Below are 18129 nucleotides of genomic sequence, written 5' to 3' on the forward strand. Positions count from 1 at the left end.
GTTTCAGCGAACCCTTCATTCCTCTAATGAGGATTACTGCTCCCACAATGGTAATTAGAAAATAGTAATGATAATAGGAAAAGTACTAGTTAATCAGTGGTGTTCGTTCATCAGCCCTACATTGAAAGTGATCAAATTTTCAGTAAAGGAAAATCACAAATCACATGGGTCTTCAGTATTACTTGCTGAGACCCTTTAAGTCAAGGACATACTTAATACAGATATTTATGTAAAGGTCATATCTTTATTAAATTTGAATGCCCAACTTTTTCTTTGAAAGCTCTAATGTTGGTTTCCTTATTTTTCATTATACATATAGACTTATTACAAAAGCATCAAGTGCTTCTGTGCCAAATAACAATTATTATTACCTTAACTAGTAGTATATAAACGTCACATACCTATGTGACAAAGTATTTTTGTTATTCAATGCACAACTGCTAATGAAGAAGATTCTCAATGACAGTTTGAAAGCCATTATCGAATTTCATAAGTTAAGATTTACTAATGGTTTACATACACTTTAGTTGTGAAAAGCATTTTACATACTAGTCTAAATCCATATAATTATCACAATCATGATAAGAGTGTTTAATTGTTTTGAAAATTATGGATTTAACATCAATATTACTGTATTCACTATACTAAAAACAATATTACTGTATCAATGTAGAAATGATAAACATTATGCATACTTTAGAATGAAGACAGAACACAACTGTGCTTCCGTAAAATTATTAAGGTCCCTAGTAGTCCTTTTAAAGTACAAATAAAGCTTTACTTTCATATGCTATACATAAACCTTGCTAGAAAATTCTCATGATGATATATTCTTTTAAGAATCTGATGTCTCATATCACAGCCTTCACAAAATTAAGAGTTTTATTTATCTAAGTTAAAGGTTTAGTTTTTAAATAGGCTTATTTTTCTTCTCTTTATCCTGGTTCCCCTCTCTGCCCCTCCTTGGACCCTAGGGCCACCAATGGCACAGCCCCCAGCAGGCATGGCCCAAGGAAGTCACACCCGTTGCGGAGACCAAGGACAGCACCGGTTCGCTGGCACTGTCCACGAGCAAAAAGGACACCCGAAAGCAGCTGGAAGGAAATTTTGCTGGAGACCTCAATCAGCTCTCCTCTCTACAGAGAAATAAGCCCTAAAGAGAAAGAGGGAAGCACGCTTTTCCACCTGTCACACATGAATGACTTCCTCTGATGCAAGTGGCGAATTGAAACCTATGCCTCCCAGTCCCTATTGTCCTTAACATCTTTTCAGGATGCTTTGCAAAGTGTGGCCACCTTTCTTCCATGGCAGACTTCTTCAGAGTGGAACTATCCATTATTACATATGCCCATTTGGGGAGGGATGAAAACAAACACAATGAAATAATTTTCATGAACGGGAGTGGAGACACAATGGTTAATTTTTTAATCTTTGATTTTTTTTTTTTCTCTGTAAGTTCCAGGATGGATTTTACACTAAAGATAAATATTTACTACCAAAACACAGAGAGATCAGTTTGTGAAGCTGAATTGTCTGAGTGAACTCCTATCCATTTCCAGCATAAATATCCAAGTACAAGCTGAACACTAGCTATTTACACCAGGGTGAAAGATTTAGAGAAAAATTTCGTTATCTTCAGCAGGGAATCTTTAACCAGCATGTAGTTTGTCTCGTCCAGCACCGAGAAGCTTCTGCCTGCCTGGTCCTTGGGAATTCTTTTCATTCTTCTCCGGCTGGGGGAGGCGGCTCGCACAGCTTGTATAGCCTAGAAAAGGATGGGAAAGTCTGACAGTGGCCCGGTGTGTCACCATTACTTGAGATGCCTTTATTGGTAGAACAAATACGTTGACAATAATCTCTCGGTCCATGAGTCATGATCACATTGTCTATTTCACTAAAAGTAGCACAGGATTTAGCAAACTCCAAAATTACCGTTCTGGGATTTAGAAAACACCAATGCCTCTCTGCACATCTCTCGATGGTCACTGGCTGAGCCACTCTGCACTTTGTACACCTGCTGCCTCTGCTCCAGTGCAGCCAACGCAGGCTGTGCACTGAGCTGACAGTAAACGCTGTTCCCCAGATTCCAAAAAGTGACATTACCACCCTAAGTATCATGATGATCCCGTAGCAAGACAGCACCTACCTCACAGAGGTCTACTGATTTTCTGACTAGTTGTGGAAATGTACTTCACTTTGTACTGTCAGCGAGCTGCAGGCAGTTGGCTGGGAATAGACGGGCTGATGAAGCAGATTCCCGAGGCCTGAATCCCAAAGGCACAATTAACTGGTGCTTCCTAAGGACTAACTGCTCAGCCCCACTCAACTGTCCGTGGATCTCCAAGTGGGTCAAGGAGTGCACGTGAACCACGGAGCTGCCTGGGCACGCGCCCCCTTTGCAGCCCAGGCCCAGATGTTTGAGATCATACGGCATTAACGCAAAGCTCAGGGGACTTAACTAGGGTTACACAATTTCTAGTGTTTTATTTTCTCCTGAGTGGTTAAATGCTAACTCCAGAATGAAAGTAAAAGAGAATATAACAGCTGCCAGACAGAACTAGTGACTTCAAGGCCATATGCTTTACTTACAGCGGATCCTCAAAGGAGATCGATCTGCTGACCTAAAGGGGCTGGATTGGACTGAGCCTGCTCTCAACAGTGCCCATGGCCACGCTGGTCCCACTGCAGAGCTTAGATTAATGACCTCAAAATATAATGGGAAGATGTCAACTCTGCACCTTTGTAAATGCACTGCAAACCCCGGGCTAGCTGCAGGGATTCAGTCCCTGTTACAGATTAAACTGAATTCAGCTTAAATGAATTGTTGACCAATTTAGCCAATTAGAAATTTCTTCTCCCTTTGACATTTAATCCCAGGCTAATTCTAAAACAAAAGAGAAGCATGAACGAGATGTAATATTCGGTTATAAATTCCAGTGAACAAAATGAGCTTTCCTAATACGGAAACGCATAGAAGTTATTGCTGTTGGAAGTTTGCAAGATGCATTTCAATTCTGGAATGTGGTTTATGCTCTATATGTTACCTCCATGGAAGAGGAGAATACTGAAATAGAGACATCTCACTCAGAAAAGCCTATTTCATCCTTTCTGGAGAAAAGAATACATTAAATTGACCTGGTGTACTTCAAAGGTTCTTTTGCAGCTGAAAAATGTGGTGTTGCTTCAAATTGCATTCCCCGGGGCTGGGATAATAAAATGATCAGAAGTTTCTTTTTCTCCTTAATTTCTTTCCTCTTATTTTTTTTTTTTTCTGCCTAATGAGTGAAAAGGCACAGTGGCCTTACGTAGAACAGAAATAAGAAGATGGGTGGAAGAAATTGGAAAAAATAGGAAGGTGGTCCTGCCTGCCCTGTGAGATCTGGCCTGAGCCGTTGCATGCTATTACCTTGCTCTGCACGTTTCCACGTAATGTAACTATAATAACAGCACTGGGTAGATGAGTCTTTGAAATGTCCGCCTTGCAAATTGGAGAAGAGGCTACTCCCTGTGACCACCTAATGAAATAATAGCTCTGGGTACTGCGGAGCTGGGCAGATTCAGATTCTGTGAGGCTTCTTGGAAGTGACTCAGGGTTATTTGAGTTCAGATACATTTGTAATGGAAATTACAGAGCTTTGGGAATTTAGAACAGGCAGATGAAGTTTGGAAGTGAAATGGAATAGGTAAGGGTTGGACTCGTTCTGCACTTAGGCATTTGTTTTTTGGCAGCTAAATTTCTGGGAAGTGTGAGGCCTTGGTCTGCCCAACTTTTGGGGCCTTTGTTTTATATTCTAAGTCCACTCCTGCACACCCGCAGCCCTGCACAAGAAAGGCTTGTTCTTGGCTTCACTTTCTCCTATTCCTGTTTGGGTTCAGGTAGTCATTTTGGAGCTGGTATTTCCAGCCCAAATCCAAATCTGCCAAGAGCAGAACTTTCAAAGTTCATTCTATAGATCATGCCCTTTATCTCTCTATATAGCAAAAATAAAAGCTGTGTTAAAGATGGCTGGAAAGCAAATGCCTCTTTCAAGGTTAAAAGTATCAATAATGCTTTGTCCCAAGGCAATTCTTCTTATCTCACAAATAGGAAAACTGAGTCTCAGAGAGGAAATATAACTTAAGTAAGGTCCCATAGCTAGCAGGAGTTGGGCCTCAAACCATTTTTTTTTTTCACTTTTTACCACTATGGTATACTAGCTCCCAACTAAATAAACGAAGAAAATCAAGCTTTCATAGCACAATAGTTCCAGATTTTGTGTCAGAACAGAAAATAAGGGCAGTGTACCACAACTGGCCATCTGACATCTGGAATGTAACATCTGGCTCTTGAAGAAGACAGGCTTACTGCTCTGCAGAGCCAATGTATGGAAGTTAGAGGGGGAAAGGATGTCCTTTGCACCCTGACCTCTCATATGTTTTATCACGATACACATTCACTTGCCCAAATGTATTTTGTCTTTCTTCTCCATTGGGCTGCAAGCTCCTTGGGTGAATGAAGCGTTCCTCACCCATCTTGAGATCCCAATGCCAAAAGCAGCTCCTGACACATCTTTCAGACATAAATTGCTGGAGGGGAGTGTGCCAAATGTGCTGGAGCCAAGGATGTTGGAGAACATCCCTCCCAAGGGAAGGCTTGACCCTGTCACTACCCAGTACTGATCTAGCTCAGAATTACAAAATCCAATACCCTGCTCACCAGCCTTCTGATCCCATATGTTATTAGATTTACTCTTTTTGTAGTGTGATGATGGCCAAGTCTTCCTTCTGAAACTTTAGAACCACCATCTCCTGTTGGCTTGTCTTAGCCTCCGCAGACCTGTTCCTTTGCTTTCCCTTCAGTGTGACCTTCCCCTGGGGTGAACCTGGCCTCCTCTCATCTCTCTGACCCACTCACCTCAGGAAGAAAATTCTAGGTCTTTTCCTGCTTCCTAAATATGGACGCCTCCTAGGACTACAGCTCCACCAGTCCTTCTCAGCTCAGTTTCAGACCAGTACATTCACCTGCCCATGGAGGCATCTCCATGCACATGTCCCATGGGTCCTCAATTGCAATATTACCAAGTTGAGCTCCCCACCTTTTCCCTGTGCGTGCACTTGCCTCTCTGCAGCCTCCATCTCAGTGGCAAGAACCATTAGCCCCTTGTCATCCAAGCTAAAGATCTGGTGGTCATCCCAGAATCTCCCTTTTCCCTAACCTTCTTCAACCAGTTAGTGTCTAAAGACCATTAATTCTGTCTTCTAAACAGCTCTCTGATCCATCGTCTCATCTCGGTCCTCAGCACTACCAATATCTCCTTGCAAGCTCCTGTTTCTGGCCCTGGCTGGCCTCAAATGGACCTTCCTCATGTTGCTAGTGAAAAATTCTAAATCTTTTCTGACCTGGCCCTCACCTACATCTCCAGTCTCCTTTTGCATCATTCTTAAGTCACATTCAACAGTCAGTCATCAAGATCTAGGTGTGGTTTCCAGAATGTCCTGTGTTCTCTGGGCCTTGGTGCTATTGCATCTGCGTGTGGGACATCCATTACCATGCGGATGAGTCAGGAGTGTGCTGCAGCCTCCTCTGCCCATGCTTCAGCTGTGCATGCCCCTTCTCTGTGTTCTCCTGACTGTCTGTGCCTATTTCTACCATGGTTCTTATCACACACTGTATTCTAGCTGCATTTTATTCAACTGTTGCTCTATTGCACCTCAATGACCGATGAAGGGACTATGTCTTTGTCCCCAGCTTTTAATAAGGGGCCTGCCACCTAAAGACACATAGCAGAAATTCAGTCTATCTTTGCCAAGTGGAGGGTGAAAGGAAAACTACGATAGAGATGGGTTGGGGATTTGAACAAAATACTACCTTAAGCAGAGATAGCAAACTTTACCTCCATGAAGATGTTTCCAGAAATATCACCCCCAGCTTTGCCCATGATGGTCTGGCCTTCAGAGCCAAATGTGTTCTTCAACTCACTGTCTTTGGGGCAGGAGTCAGGTTCCCAGTGGGAAGGATCTCAGCCTCAGCCCCTCTGTGCTCCTCAGTGCCTCTCTGCACACTCCAGGGTGCTTCCCACATTCCACCTTTCTCGCAATTATGCTTTCCTCACCTCGTCTCTTTAACTGGAAGCTCCCTGAGGGCCAGAGCTATTTCTATCTCAGGTTTATATTCTTCACGGGACAAACCGGCATGCTTTGCATTTCTTTGGTCCTCAGTAAAATATGTGTAGAATGAATGAAGGAATAAATCTAAAAATTTACTCTTAATTTTTCTCTCAGGGCTATTATTCCCTTGTAAAAAATGTCAACTTTATAGCTGGCTCATTTTATTGTGTTTCATTCCAAGTGTTTTCAACATAACCCAATAAAGAAAAAAAAGGGAGTTCATCAGTTTCTCTTCTTGTGTTCAGACTGCATATTGGTTTATTGATCAGGGTGCTGAAGGCTTCTTCCAACCCCTATGTTTATTAGTGTTTATAAGCTCTAGCCAAGAACACCTTGCAATAAGAAAACATTATCTTGTTTTCTTATTGGTATTTTAACACTTTGGTGGGTCTGTTATCCAAATATACCATGTCTCTCAAGGTGCTGGAGAGAGAATGCTTACATGAAATGATTCTTTAGCAATAGAAAGTCTTAGATTCTAATCTAATCAACTATGAAAGATAATGTTAGCGAAAATTGAGGATTAAATAGAGTTAAGAGTCAGCACTAAAAATAAATACAACTAGAACATGAGTGCTCCATCCATTTTCAGGGGGAAAATATGTTTTCCCTTTTGAAAGCATTTTACTTACCCACATAATTTTTCAGAATGAAATATAACTTTATAAATACTGCAGCCATCATTCACACTCTGGGAACTGCTTTATAAACAGAAACACATAGTGTTTGCCTGCTACAGTGTTTGGAGGCACCTACTTTTTGATAAAATGCAAATGTATAAAAGGAATCAAATGTAAAAGAAATTATTTAGCTCTGGCCCACTTCAAGATACATGATTGCCTACCCTAATTACCAGAGAAATTGAACTGAAAACATTTCTCTGATGGCTGTTAACTATGTTCATTTATTTTAAAGGTATTTTAAAGACTGGAGTCCTTCTTATGATAGGTGAACTGTGACTATTTCATATAACAAATACAGATCTCATTCATTTATTTATTTATTCACACATTCTTGAAATTATTTCAGATATGTGATGTTTACTATGTAGGCACTATGATGAGCAATGAAAAATAAAAATAAAAAAAAAGATATTCTCTGTCTCCGGAGAACTCATATTCAGGTTGGGCAATGAAACGTGTAACAATATTCTCCAACACAATATGAGAAAAGCTATATATCAAAATATAAAATGGTAAGGGAGTACAAAGAGGAAGGAAACTCAAGCAAGATTCCAAGGAGAAAATGGCATCTGAGCTGGGTTTTGCAGTTAAGTAGGAATTTTCCACACAGACACAGATGGGAAAGGCAATCATGCCAGAAGGAACAGCATGTGCAATGGCAGAAGGATACATGGAAATGGCATTTTGGTAGTTTGGCACAGCTGGATTGCACATTTCAGTTATACCTGTGTGGACTTTTGCTTTTGAATTCATGATGGAACTTGCGAAACAGTATAATATCCTTCTATTTCTGAGAGCATTTATGTCTAATCACATTTAGCCATTGAGTGTTTCAAAAGCCATCCCCACCCTAACAATCAGTAGGACACTTGGCATCTCCTAGAGCAGATGCATTAGCTGTGAGGGACACTGCCTGGGAAGGGCTGGCCAGTCCTCTGGGGAAGGGCAGGGCAGTGGGTGTACTTACCTTGGAGCAGACTGGGGGGTCCGGTCTCTGACTCCCAGGTTCTTTGCTGTGTTCTGAACTCTTGCTCCCTGAAAGTCAGGAAAATCACTCTTACCTCCAGATTGCATTAGTGATGATTTAGCATACAATTAACATCTGAACATGAAATACTTATTCCAGCAACGTTATTTAATGTCAAGAGAGACTGGATGCAGAAGACCATGGAAATTACCATCTGAGCATTTTCAAAATTAACAGTTTTAAGAATCAAAATGAGCTGTTACACTATTTCAAAAGATTAACACTTATTTCTATAGCTATCTAAATCATTCAACACAAGTTTAAACAACAGCTTCCTGTTTGCTATCTCATCTATGCCTTTATTCCTAGAAGCAATCAATACCTGAGATGTTGAAAATAGAAAGCAGGCAATCTAAAAATACCTCCCCTGTGTTGTCACTTTCCTGGAATGGAAATCATGGTTCTGTCAGCCTCATGCACCTGTTTGTTCCTTATCTGAATAGCTAGCTATTAGTAGTTAGCAAGAAAATATTTTTTCAAATAGTTCTAAAGCAGTTGCTGGACAAGGCATGTACAAGTGAGTCTCTAAAATCTAAGAATTCTGCCTCAGAGTTTATAATACAGATGATCTACTTTAGCAAGGACAGCAGTCTTTTTGCACTCTGTCAAGTTCATGAATGAAGCTGTTCAGTTCCTCATGGAAAAAATTACTTACTACACAGAACCAAACACCAGGAGTTTGGCTGGGAATAGGTTAAGGCAGAGTTGTTAAAACACACACACACACACACACACTCTCTCTCTCTCTCTCTCAAGCTTTCTCTCCAGCTACTAAATTCTGAACTAAGGAAAAGGAAGATTCCTTCAGAGTAGAGGAGGGAATAAATAAATAAATAATAAAAAAGGAAAAAGAAAGAAAGAAAAGGAGAAAGGAAGAAAAAATGGCATAAAATATATTCTATCAAAATATTAAGGAGTTAAAAAGATGTTTTATTCAGGCTGGACTGAAGGTAGTGAGTTCTCTCCACTATTTGCCCGTGGTCAGTTACAGATTGAACTCTTTCGTCCACTTCTCCCTTCTCCCTACTGCACTTTACTAGTCGTTAAAAAACAACTGTGCTTTGAAATGATTTTAGACAAAGGGAAAAGTTGTAAAAACAGAACAGAGACTTTACATTCCCCACCTGGCTTTCCCTAATGTTAACTCTTCACTAAACCCCAGTATGATTGTCAACACCAGGAAATCATATCAGTACAACACTATTAACTAAACTGAACATCTTATTCAAGTTTCACCCCTAGCTTTTAACAAGGGGCCTGCCATCTACAGACACGTAGTCCCTAAGAGACCAATGTCCCTTTTCTGTTCCAGGATCCAGTCCAGGGTCCCATATTGCATTTTGTTTGTTGTCATGTCTCCTTAGTCTCCTCCAATCTGCGACAGTTCCTCAACCCGTCTTTGCCTTCCATGATCTTGACACTTTCCATAAGTACTGGCCATTATTCTGCAGAATGTCTCAGTTTGGGTTCATGTGTTTCCTCATGATTAGACAGAGGAAGTACCTTTATGGCAAGAAAATTAGAGAAGGGACGTTGTGCCGTTCTCAGTGCATCATTATCAGGGATACATGATATCAATGTCTTGTCACTGGTGACATTAGCTTTGATCACTCAGTTAAAGTGATGTCTACCAGATTTTTTCCACTATAAATGTATCATCTTTTTTTTTTTGTAGTATATAAATATGCTTGGGAATATACTATGAGACTATACAAATATCCTTTTTCTCTTCAAACTTTTGCTTACTAATGCTAGCCTCCATTGATTTATCTGCAAAAATAATACTGTACTGTTTATGAATTGGAATTCTTCTGTAAAGAATTATCCCTTCTTCCCAAATTATTATTTATCCAATTATATATTTAAACCAATATGGGCTCATAGATATTTGTTTTATTCTATGAAATAATCTATCATTATTATTGTTATGCTCAATTTATTCCAGTTTTGGCCACCGGGAGTTCTTTCGTGTTGCTTTTTGTGCCTTTTTAACATGCCCCCATCATTTTTTAGTGCTTCTTTACTTTCTGGCACTTCAAGATGTTCCGGCTCATCTTCCCTGTCTCAGCTATTAATTCGTCACTTCTCGAAGGGGCCCCGGGTCTTTTCAGTGGAGAATGGTATTACATATAACTTGTAGCACAGAAAACTTTAAGTTTATAATGTAAATGATGGTTTCTACTTCCAGCCTTTTATGAATTAGATCAGGTGTTATGTGAAGTGTTGCCTATGGTTATATTATAATCATTACAAAATAACTAGAAATGAAATAGTAACCTTCTCTTCTATCCTTTTCCTACAAACTCAAGCAGTGAGGTAAAACAATAACTCTCTATGAGAAGTACATACATAAAATCTATATGTGAAAACAATCCTGCCGTTATAAATGAGAACAATAAATCAGGCCAAAAGCTTCTAGTTCCTAAAAAGAAACTAAAAATCTTGGTTTCTTCATTATTTTACTCATTACATATTGTTAAACTTCAATATGTAGTATTAATAAATATATTAATATACTTCAATATAGAGTTCAAATTCAATAATGTAATAATTGGAATACTTCGACATAGACTAATGATGACAAATATCTACCCATTCAGCCTCTGAGAAGCTGAGTTTAAATGGGTAATTTTCCCTGAGGTTGAAAGGCAAAAGGGACAGAAAATCTAAGTGAGGTCTTTGATTGGGACTTGCATTCCAACTGATCGCAAGTGGGGCAGAGGTGGCATGGGGACTGGATCCCAGCCCCTAAGCCCACTGCTGCGACTGTTGAACACCAGAAGAAGGATCTGTAACGGAAAGAACGTCCCAGAAGTCTCTGCCGTGCACCAGGCAGCCCAGCGTCTCTAAAAGAGGGCCCAGGCTCTGTGATCTTTCACAGAGAAGTTTCGAATCACTGCTTTACCTCTCTCGGCCATTTGGGACGTCACAACTTGGGGCAGAGGAACAAAGCAGCAAAGGAAAAAAGCCACTTGTTCTAAATAAATTTATTTTCAAAAAAAAAGGGGGAAGAAGGAGTGATAAAAACCAGAAAAAAATGCAATTTAGAAATCAACAAGAATTTTATAAGGAACTACATGACTTTTAAGTCTTTCTTATTACATTGTATTTTACATGATATAAGCACATGTTAATACTACATAAATATATGATACTTTAAAGAATTTTACACTAGTCAAATGAGTCATTCGGGTCTATATAATATCAATTTTACTTTTGAAATCTTTATTTCTCTATTTTCAGTTTTAAGAAGTTTTAAGGTGTTAGATATGCTTATAATTATTCAAGTCCACACAGTAGGAATGAGTATGTAGCCAACTCATAATTACTCCTTTAGTAGAATATTGTAAAAAAAAAAAAAAAAAAAAAAGGTTAATTCAGGTCTCTTTTTCTTTCCATAAGTTATAATTTAGAAATGGCTCCTCCAAGTCTTCCTGCAAACTTACTCTAACAGCAACATGGCAAAACAGAAAGGCAGTTAATCTCTTTCAGTGTGTCTTAGCAATTCAAATGCCAGCTCTGATATGGATAATCATAAGTTTACTTTGATCTACTTTCTAAAGCAGAATTTGTATATCCACGCCCCCCCCCAAAAAAAAATCCCTCCTAAACCTGCTGGCAATTCACATCTGTGTTTGTCCTTCTCCAGCTGGACCACAGTATGTTACATGCTCCTGGTAGATCTAACCTTTACTTAGCAAATCCCTCTTGGACCCTCTGCGATCTTGGTCTTCAATCTTCAGCTCCTGGGTCCTGGCCAGAAGCGCCAATGTATATGCACTCGCTGTGCCTTATCTTTGTGTTGCAGATGCCAACTTGGTGTTGCCCTCTTCAGTTGATCTTTTCACTGGCTTCATTGACATTCTGTAGTATAATCTTGGGAGCAAGCCCAGAGGGATTTATATGTTTGCCTGAGACTTAGGCATTACGTCTTTAATAAACAAAGCACTCATAATTATAAAACCATATATTGTAAATTAAATCACTCGCTATCACTGGGCAACTCAAACCAAGTCAGCAGGTAGAGAGATTTATTAAATCGATTTTTTTTTTGTAAATACCCCCCCCCAAAAAGGTAGTAGAATAACATAGAATTGATGTTTATTTCTTTTGTCTTTCTACAGTAAATATCTTTTCTACTGTAGTAAGCACATTTTCCTAATCAGTAAATTAGAGGTTAGTGCATTTTTGTTGTTTTTAAATAGAATTTTAAGGATTGAAAACTAAACTACCACACTTAAAATACTACTGGGTTACTATACAGAAAGTTCATTCTATTTATAAAAGAGTATACTTTCATGTATAAGTACTCCAGTGATCTAAAGACAGTTGAAAGACTGCTGTTCATCCTCTAAAGGAAAACCTGAGTGTTTTGTCCTGGGAATAATGCGCAGGGTTAGCATGGCATGAAAGTCCCTTGGGGACCACCAGAAGCAAGCAGGGTGCCCAATTCTTTCCTCTTCTTCCTTGCCCCATCTCTCCCCCAACCTACTCTCCTAACCTTGCTAAATCACCTATAATTTCCAGAAAATACCATATGTCCTCTTACCTTGTTCTTTAGATGAGTCCCAAGTCTACTTCAATCTCATTGTACTCAGCCAATTTTTCCTCCTTTAAGTTACTGCTTAAACATCCCTTTTCCCAGGGTTGTCTAAGGTTCTTGGAGAACCCTCACACAGGTTCCTGCATTGTCTTCTCTCTGGGAGTGTTTCCCATTCGCGACTTACCCTCTGAGCTTGGTAAAATGCCTGTCACTCACATCCAGGCACCTGTCAGATACCTGGTACGTGAATAAAGGAAGCTTCGAGTCCAAGTCCTACAAAACAACTCCCCTAAAACGTGGGTGAGACCTACCTGCTTGCGCATCACATCTGTGGCCTGCATGATGTAGCGGGGAGGCAGTCCGTGGCTTCTGGCCAGAATGATGGCTTGCTCCAGGGTCACGCTCAGGGTGCACCTGTGGGCCCAGGCAGAGGCAGGTCAGACCCTACCCATTCCTGATACAGTCTTTGAGACAGTTTGGGTTACAAATTTCAAAATTAGAAAATTTCAGCCCAAATCAAAGTGAAGGGATAATGAACCACTGATTTTTCTACATAGAACACCTGTTCATGTAGATCATACAGGTATATTACTGGGGTCATGGATTAAGTAGTTAAATTTAAAACAAACCCATAATGAACAATGTTTATGAGAGCACTTATCCATAGAAGATTAAAAATTTTAATAAATTTTATTATTAAATATTATTCTTTATTGATATTTCATGGACTTTTGAAGAGATGACTTTTGGAATACTTATCATCTATTTCTACATATTGATAGTTAATAGATTTATAATAATTGATGCACAGATATCTTAGAAAAATCAACTGAAATTACTGTTCACTATGGTCAAAACTGATTTTAAAAAATGTATTTCTTAGTTGGGCATGGTGGCTCATGCCTGTAAGCCAAGTACTGTGGGAGGATGGCTTGAGGCCAGGAGTTCAAAGCTGCAATGGCTATGATCTCACCACTGTACTCTAGCCTATGCAACAGCGTGAGATCCTGTCTCTTTAAAAAAAAAAAAAAAAAGTGTTTCTGGGACCCAGTTTAAGAAACTGTTTGTAAAAGTTCCAAAAGGAACCTGTAACTAGTTATATAGGAATGTGGTGTCCAGGGTACCCCTGAGAAGTGTTCTAACAGAATTCAGTGATTGGTGAGCCTTTCCAATTGTTCTTTTCCTTCTCTTTAAGCTATTTCTTTTATGTTTTTTTCACATTTATCTCTATAGCAGCCATTAAATCCTATGTTTATTTGTTAATTTTTAAGGTGCTGGTCTCTAAATTATTTTCTTAGGGATAATTGTTTCATATATTTCATAAACATGCTCACTAATTTCAGATGTTTTTCCTAAAATTTATATTAGTGGATTCTGTTTTGCTTTTTTTTAACTTACTGATATTTTGATTAATCTTTTCTTTATATTTGCATTTATCTCATTGTGGTTTGGTGTTTTACCCATGTATTTTTCTAGATTTATCTAGTCTTTCTCCCTACAGATGACAGTAAGTTCTACAATGCAGTTGCTTCTCTGTGAGTAACATCTATGCTTGGTTATGAGGCTGTAACACAGAAGTCTAATACATTTGGTAGGTTTTGATACTGATGAATTAAGAAACAGAGGAGAAAGGGAAGAAAACATTACTGTTAGAAAAAACCTGGCAACGTGCAACTGTATCACTATACATAATTGTGTTCCAAAGAGAAACATGCCAAATTCCATTGGCTGTTAAATGACTTGAAAAGAAGCTTCCCATTACCATTATAGAGAATTCTTTTATTAATAAAAGCATCAACACGTGTTCAGATGGGCTAAAGTTTTATAATTAGCTTCTAGTTGTATGTACATGATGTTCACAAATATTGAGTGCGTGAGTCTGATAGCAATGTGTATTGTTTTACGTGGACATGCATACACATGCTGCAGAACAGTCTATGCCAATGAAGGCCAAGCAGTATAACTGACAGTTCATGTTTGAAAAGAAATCAATTTTCTGCAAAGCATTTAATTGTCAGCTTATTTAACAGAACATAACCTATTTCTCCTCCTTAAGGTCTCCTCTACTCTGATTTTAAATATTTATTGATCCTAACATTTTAATCAATAATACTCATTACACCAGCCAAATGAAGCTAAGGAAAAAAAAAATCTTTATCTTTTTTGAATCATGCTGAAATATGTTTGCGTTTTTCTGATAAAGCATGTCTTGCCTTGTATCTTGTTTACTCTACTTATAACAAACACACACTGTGAAGGGATTTTGAACAGGCAGCCTATAATTTTTATTCATTTTCTTGATCATTTTAAACTGATTTCTTTCTCCCTACCTCAAGTTGTAGTAAACAGTGGTACAGAAAATTACTTGCCAGAGATTTTACTGTGATCAGGAAATTCAGGTGCCCAGTAACATGCTATCTTTATAGGGTACCTGAAAATGTCACCTCTTTGGACCCATTCACACATCACCTAACAGAAAAACCTACCTTCAAACGCATATGCGTATATTCTTTCCCCAGATTACCAGGGGGAGAAAAAAAACAGATGGCTGCACCTGTGTTTGTCTTTTCATATTAACCATCGTGTATGTTCCAATTAGGTCCCAAGGTTATTTTGAATTTTTGAAAAGTGAAAAATTTAAAAAGAGACAACCAAGAAAATGTGGGAAATATTGCCTGTGTTTGATTCATAGTTGATAAATACAACTTGAGGCCTCGTATTTCCACTCACAGCATCACAGGATTCCATTATCCTAAATTCAGCATGGGAAAGAAATCTGGCAGTACGGCCACAGCTTTTCTGTCGATATACCATTATTTGCCTCACAGCTTTTCATCTTCTCTAAACTATCTCAATCTGAATGTCAAGTGGAAAAACCCAGTATTTGTGAGAAGTGTTTTGATGCTGGCATGCTCTGAAAGACTCCAGGTCTAGAAAGTGGCACACAGTTTTTCAATGGTGCATAAATGTATACTCAGAGTCAGGTTTTACAAGAGTTCATTTGATTTATTTCTCATTTCCAGAGAGACTGATACGCCAGCCCTGGACAAGAGAATAAAAGGAACCTATTAAAGGCCAGGAATCCTCATTCAATATGAGGGTTCTGGCCTGACATCCCATTCTCCTTTCTAGCATGATCTCTGTTTTCACATTAGACAGTTAAATTAAAATCTAAATAAATCTATATTTTTAGCCCATCTGGAAATTACAGGCCTTCAATTTTTCATCTCCTTCAAGCTGTAACATCATTAAAAAAAAAAAAAATCCACACAACTCTCTCCCTAGGAGCTACAAAAATAATAAAATAAATGCCACCAAGTAGTTTTTGTCCTTCAAGAAAAAGCAAAAATAAAATCCACTGAAGAAAGTGTTTTCATAACTTTGGTAGAAAGACATTCCAAGTAATGGCTCTGCTCAGGGTATACTTTTGAGAAAACACATTTGATAGGGTGGCAAAATTATACAGAAAATGATAATTTCCCCAAAGAAAGAAAAAGGAAATGGTCACTAAATCTGTGTTTATAGTTAATACATCTTTTTGACGTGTTTCATGTTGAGAATAGATCGCCAAATGACCGAGATATTTAGCATGATTTTAATATGATAAATGTAGCCTACAGTTAATGGGTCCAATTTAATTTGAAGACACTTTGATTTAGCACTGCTATGGAAGAAACACAAAAAAGTACTTCTCCATTCATTCATTCATTCATTCACTTGCCAAATGTTTTTTGAGTGTCTACTTTTATAAATACCATAAAACATACTGCCAGGAGTGGATTTACTCTGAAGCTAAAAAAAAAAAGCTTGGTTTTCGGGGACCCCTGACTTACGTGGATCTCTTTCAAAGTTCTGGGAGTGGCCCTATCAGTGTGTTCTCACAATAACATGCTTTTAAAAATTTGCAAAAGCAAAACCTCTGAACTGCAAATGGTTATGGCTGCTGTCTTCTTCACATCCAAGCTTCCTTCTGACCTATTGGGTAGTGTTCAATGGCTGTGGCTATTTCTGAAACTAAGCTAAAGAAAGTTGAATTAGGGATGCATTCAGGCTGGGTTTCCTGGGACCTATTTATAGGGCTCACTCACAGTTACTTCCACAGTTCCACAGTCAGGTTACTGTAATGTCCTCCTCTAGATGGCTTCCAGAGTATTCCTACTGCCTAAGGTTGAAAAGGAGGTGCAAGGCCAGGCATCAGGATATAATATGTCCATATACTGAGGACCCAGGACTGAAAGTGCATGTGTGGTGGAGGAGAAACAAGGTTGGGCATGCATAGAGCCAGAAGCTACTCTGTGGAATATTCTTCCAAACATTATGGTTCATATGCTAAAGAAACTTATAGAGGCTTTTTTGTATTTGACAACAATTTAAAAATTTACAAGACATTAGCAATAATATGTTTTGATGTTAAAAGGCTTTTCTAAGCTCTCAATAACTTAAATTTGATCAACCGTGCTAGAGAAAAGACAATAATTTTTCTATACTCCCTATAGAAAATATTATTACAAACTTGTTATAATTCGAAAAGGCAATCAAAGAGTATTACCAAAACTTGTTGGGGGGAAAAAGTATAGAAGTGGGTCAGACAATAAATTAATAAAATATTATTTTTCTAGATTTTCTGATGTATGTGGTATTTATAAGCATTTTAAATTTTGCAATTTGTTTTTTCTTACATTCTGAATATGTATTAACTTCCATTCCTATTTTGTTTTGTAATTTTCTATTCTTTTTCTTAAAGATGGCACTTAACTCCCAAATGTCCAACACTCCAGTGTGTTGGGGAGGCAACAGTGAATAAAGCCAAGTTCCAACTCCTTCGATGACCAGATTTTAGTGAGAGGAAACAGAAAATAAAGAAGCAAATACGTAATATAAGGTGAGAATAAGTTATCTAGAAAAATAAATTTTACAGCAGAATACAAAGTGGAATGGTACTAATAGAGGGTGGAATGGCAGAGGGAGATGCTGCTCTGTGGAAAACCATTTCAGGGAGAGTAAGTGCAAAGGCCCTGAGGTTGATGCTTGTTTATCCTGCTCACAAACAAGTGTGGAGCCCAATACGATGGAGTACACAGAGGAGAAGAAGAGGAGGCTACTAAAATAGCTTGGCCTCAAACATGCAGAACCTTAGCGGTCAGAGTTTAGGAGTAAGTGGGTTTCATAATTATTTTTTTGGTTGACATGACAAAATTTCAGTTTTTATATTACATGATATCAAAGAATGATTTGTTAAGCAAATTATCAAAGTATTTTACTAAGTACCCAACCCTGACAGCTTATCATTACTATATTCAAAGCATCTTCAGTTGCTTTCCAATGGCAGCATTTGCAAAAGCAAACTCTTTATCCCGATGCTTCGGGTTTTCAATCAACTACTCTCCCATTTCCCACCTCATCTCCCAGTGCCTTCCTTACTCTATCCAAGACAGAATTTTCTGCTATAGTCAGCATCTTGGTACGATTGCACAAACCTCTCCCCAAATCTGGAACATGAGTCCATTTCTTCTCTTTCACTACTTTCAAAATATCTTGAAACCTCATTCTGAATGTACAATGGCAGCTAAGGTGCTACGGTTGGTTTGAGGACCATCTCATGGTGCTCTGGTCAAGCTATTCCCATTCTCCCAGCCTGTATCTCCTCTTCTGTGAAATGAAAAAAGCAGCCACACTGACCTCATAAGGTGCTCCAAGAATTACCTGAAGCCATGTGTGTGACTGCTCAG

General features: G+C 38.6%; 1 protein-coding gene across 2 annotated transcripts in view; it reads right to left on the bottom strand.

The window, feature by feature from the left end:
* Positions 1-481: 481 nt before the first annotated feature.
* The window catches only part of PREX2 (phosphatidylinositol-3,4,5-trisphosphate dependent Rac exchange factor 2), a 273273-nt gene continuing 255625 nt past the window's right edge, over positions 482-18129 (bottom strand). For both annotated transcript variants that reach the window (XM_076005243.1, XM_012739905.3), the window contains 3 exons: positions 12712-12814; positions 7798-7865; positions 482-1765 (listed from right to left, as the gene is read on the bottom strand). In XM_076005243.1, the coding sequence (XP_075861358.1) occupies positions 1720-1765; positions 7798-7865; positions 12712-12814 (217 nt within the window). In that variant the 3' untranslated portion in view covers positions 482-1719. The remainder of the gene's footprint in view (positions 1766-7797; positions 7866-12711; positions 12815-18129) is intronic.

Source organism: Microcebus murinus, chromosome 7, assembly GCF_040939455.1.
Source record: "Microcebus murinus isolate Inina chromosome 7, M.murinus_Inina_mat1.0, whole genome shotgun sequence".
In the NCBI taxonomy this organism is placed as follows: Eukaryota; Metazoa; Chordata; class Mammalia; order Primates; family Cheirogaleidae; genus Microcebus; species Microcebus murinus.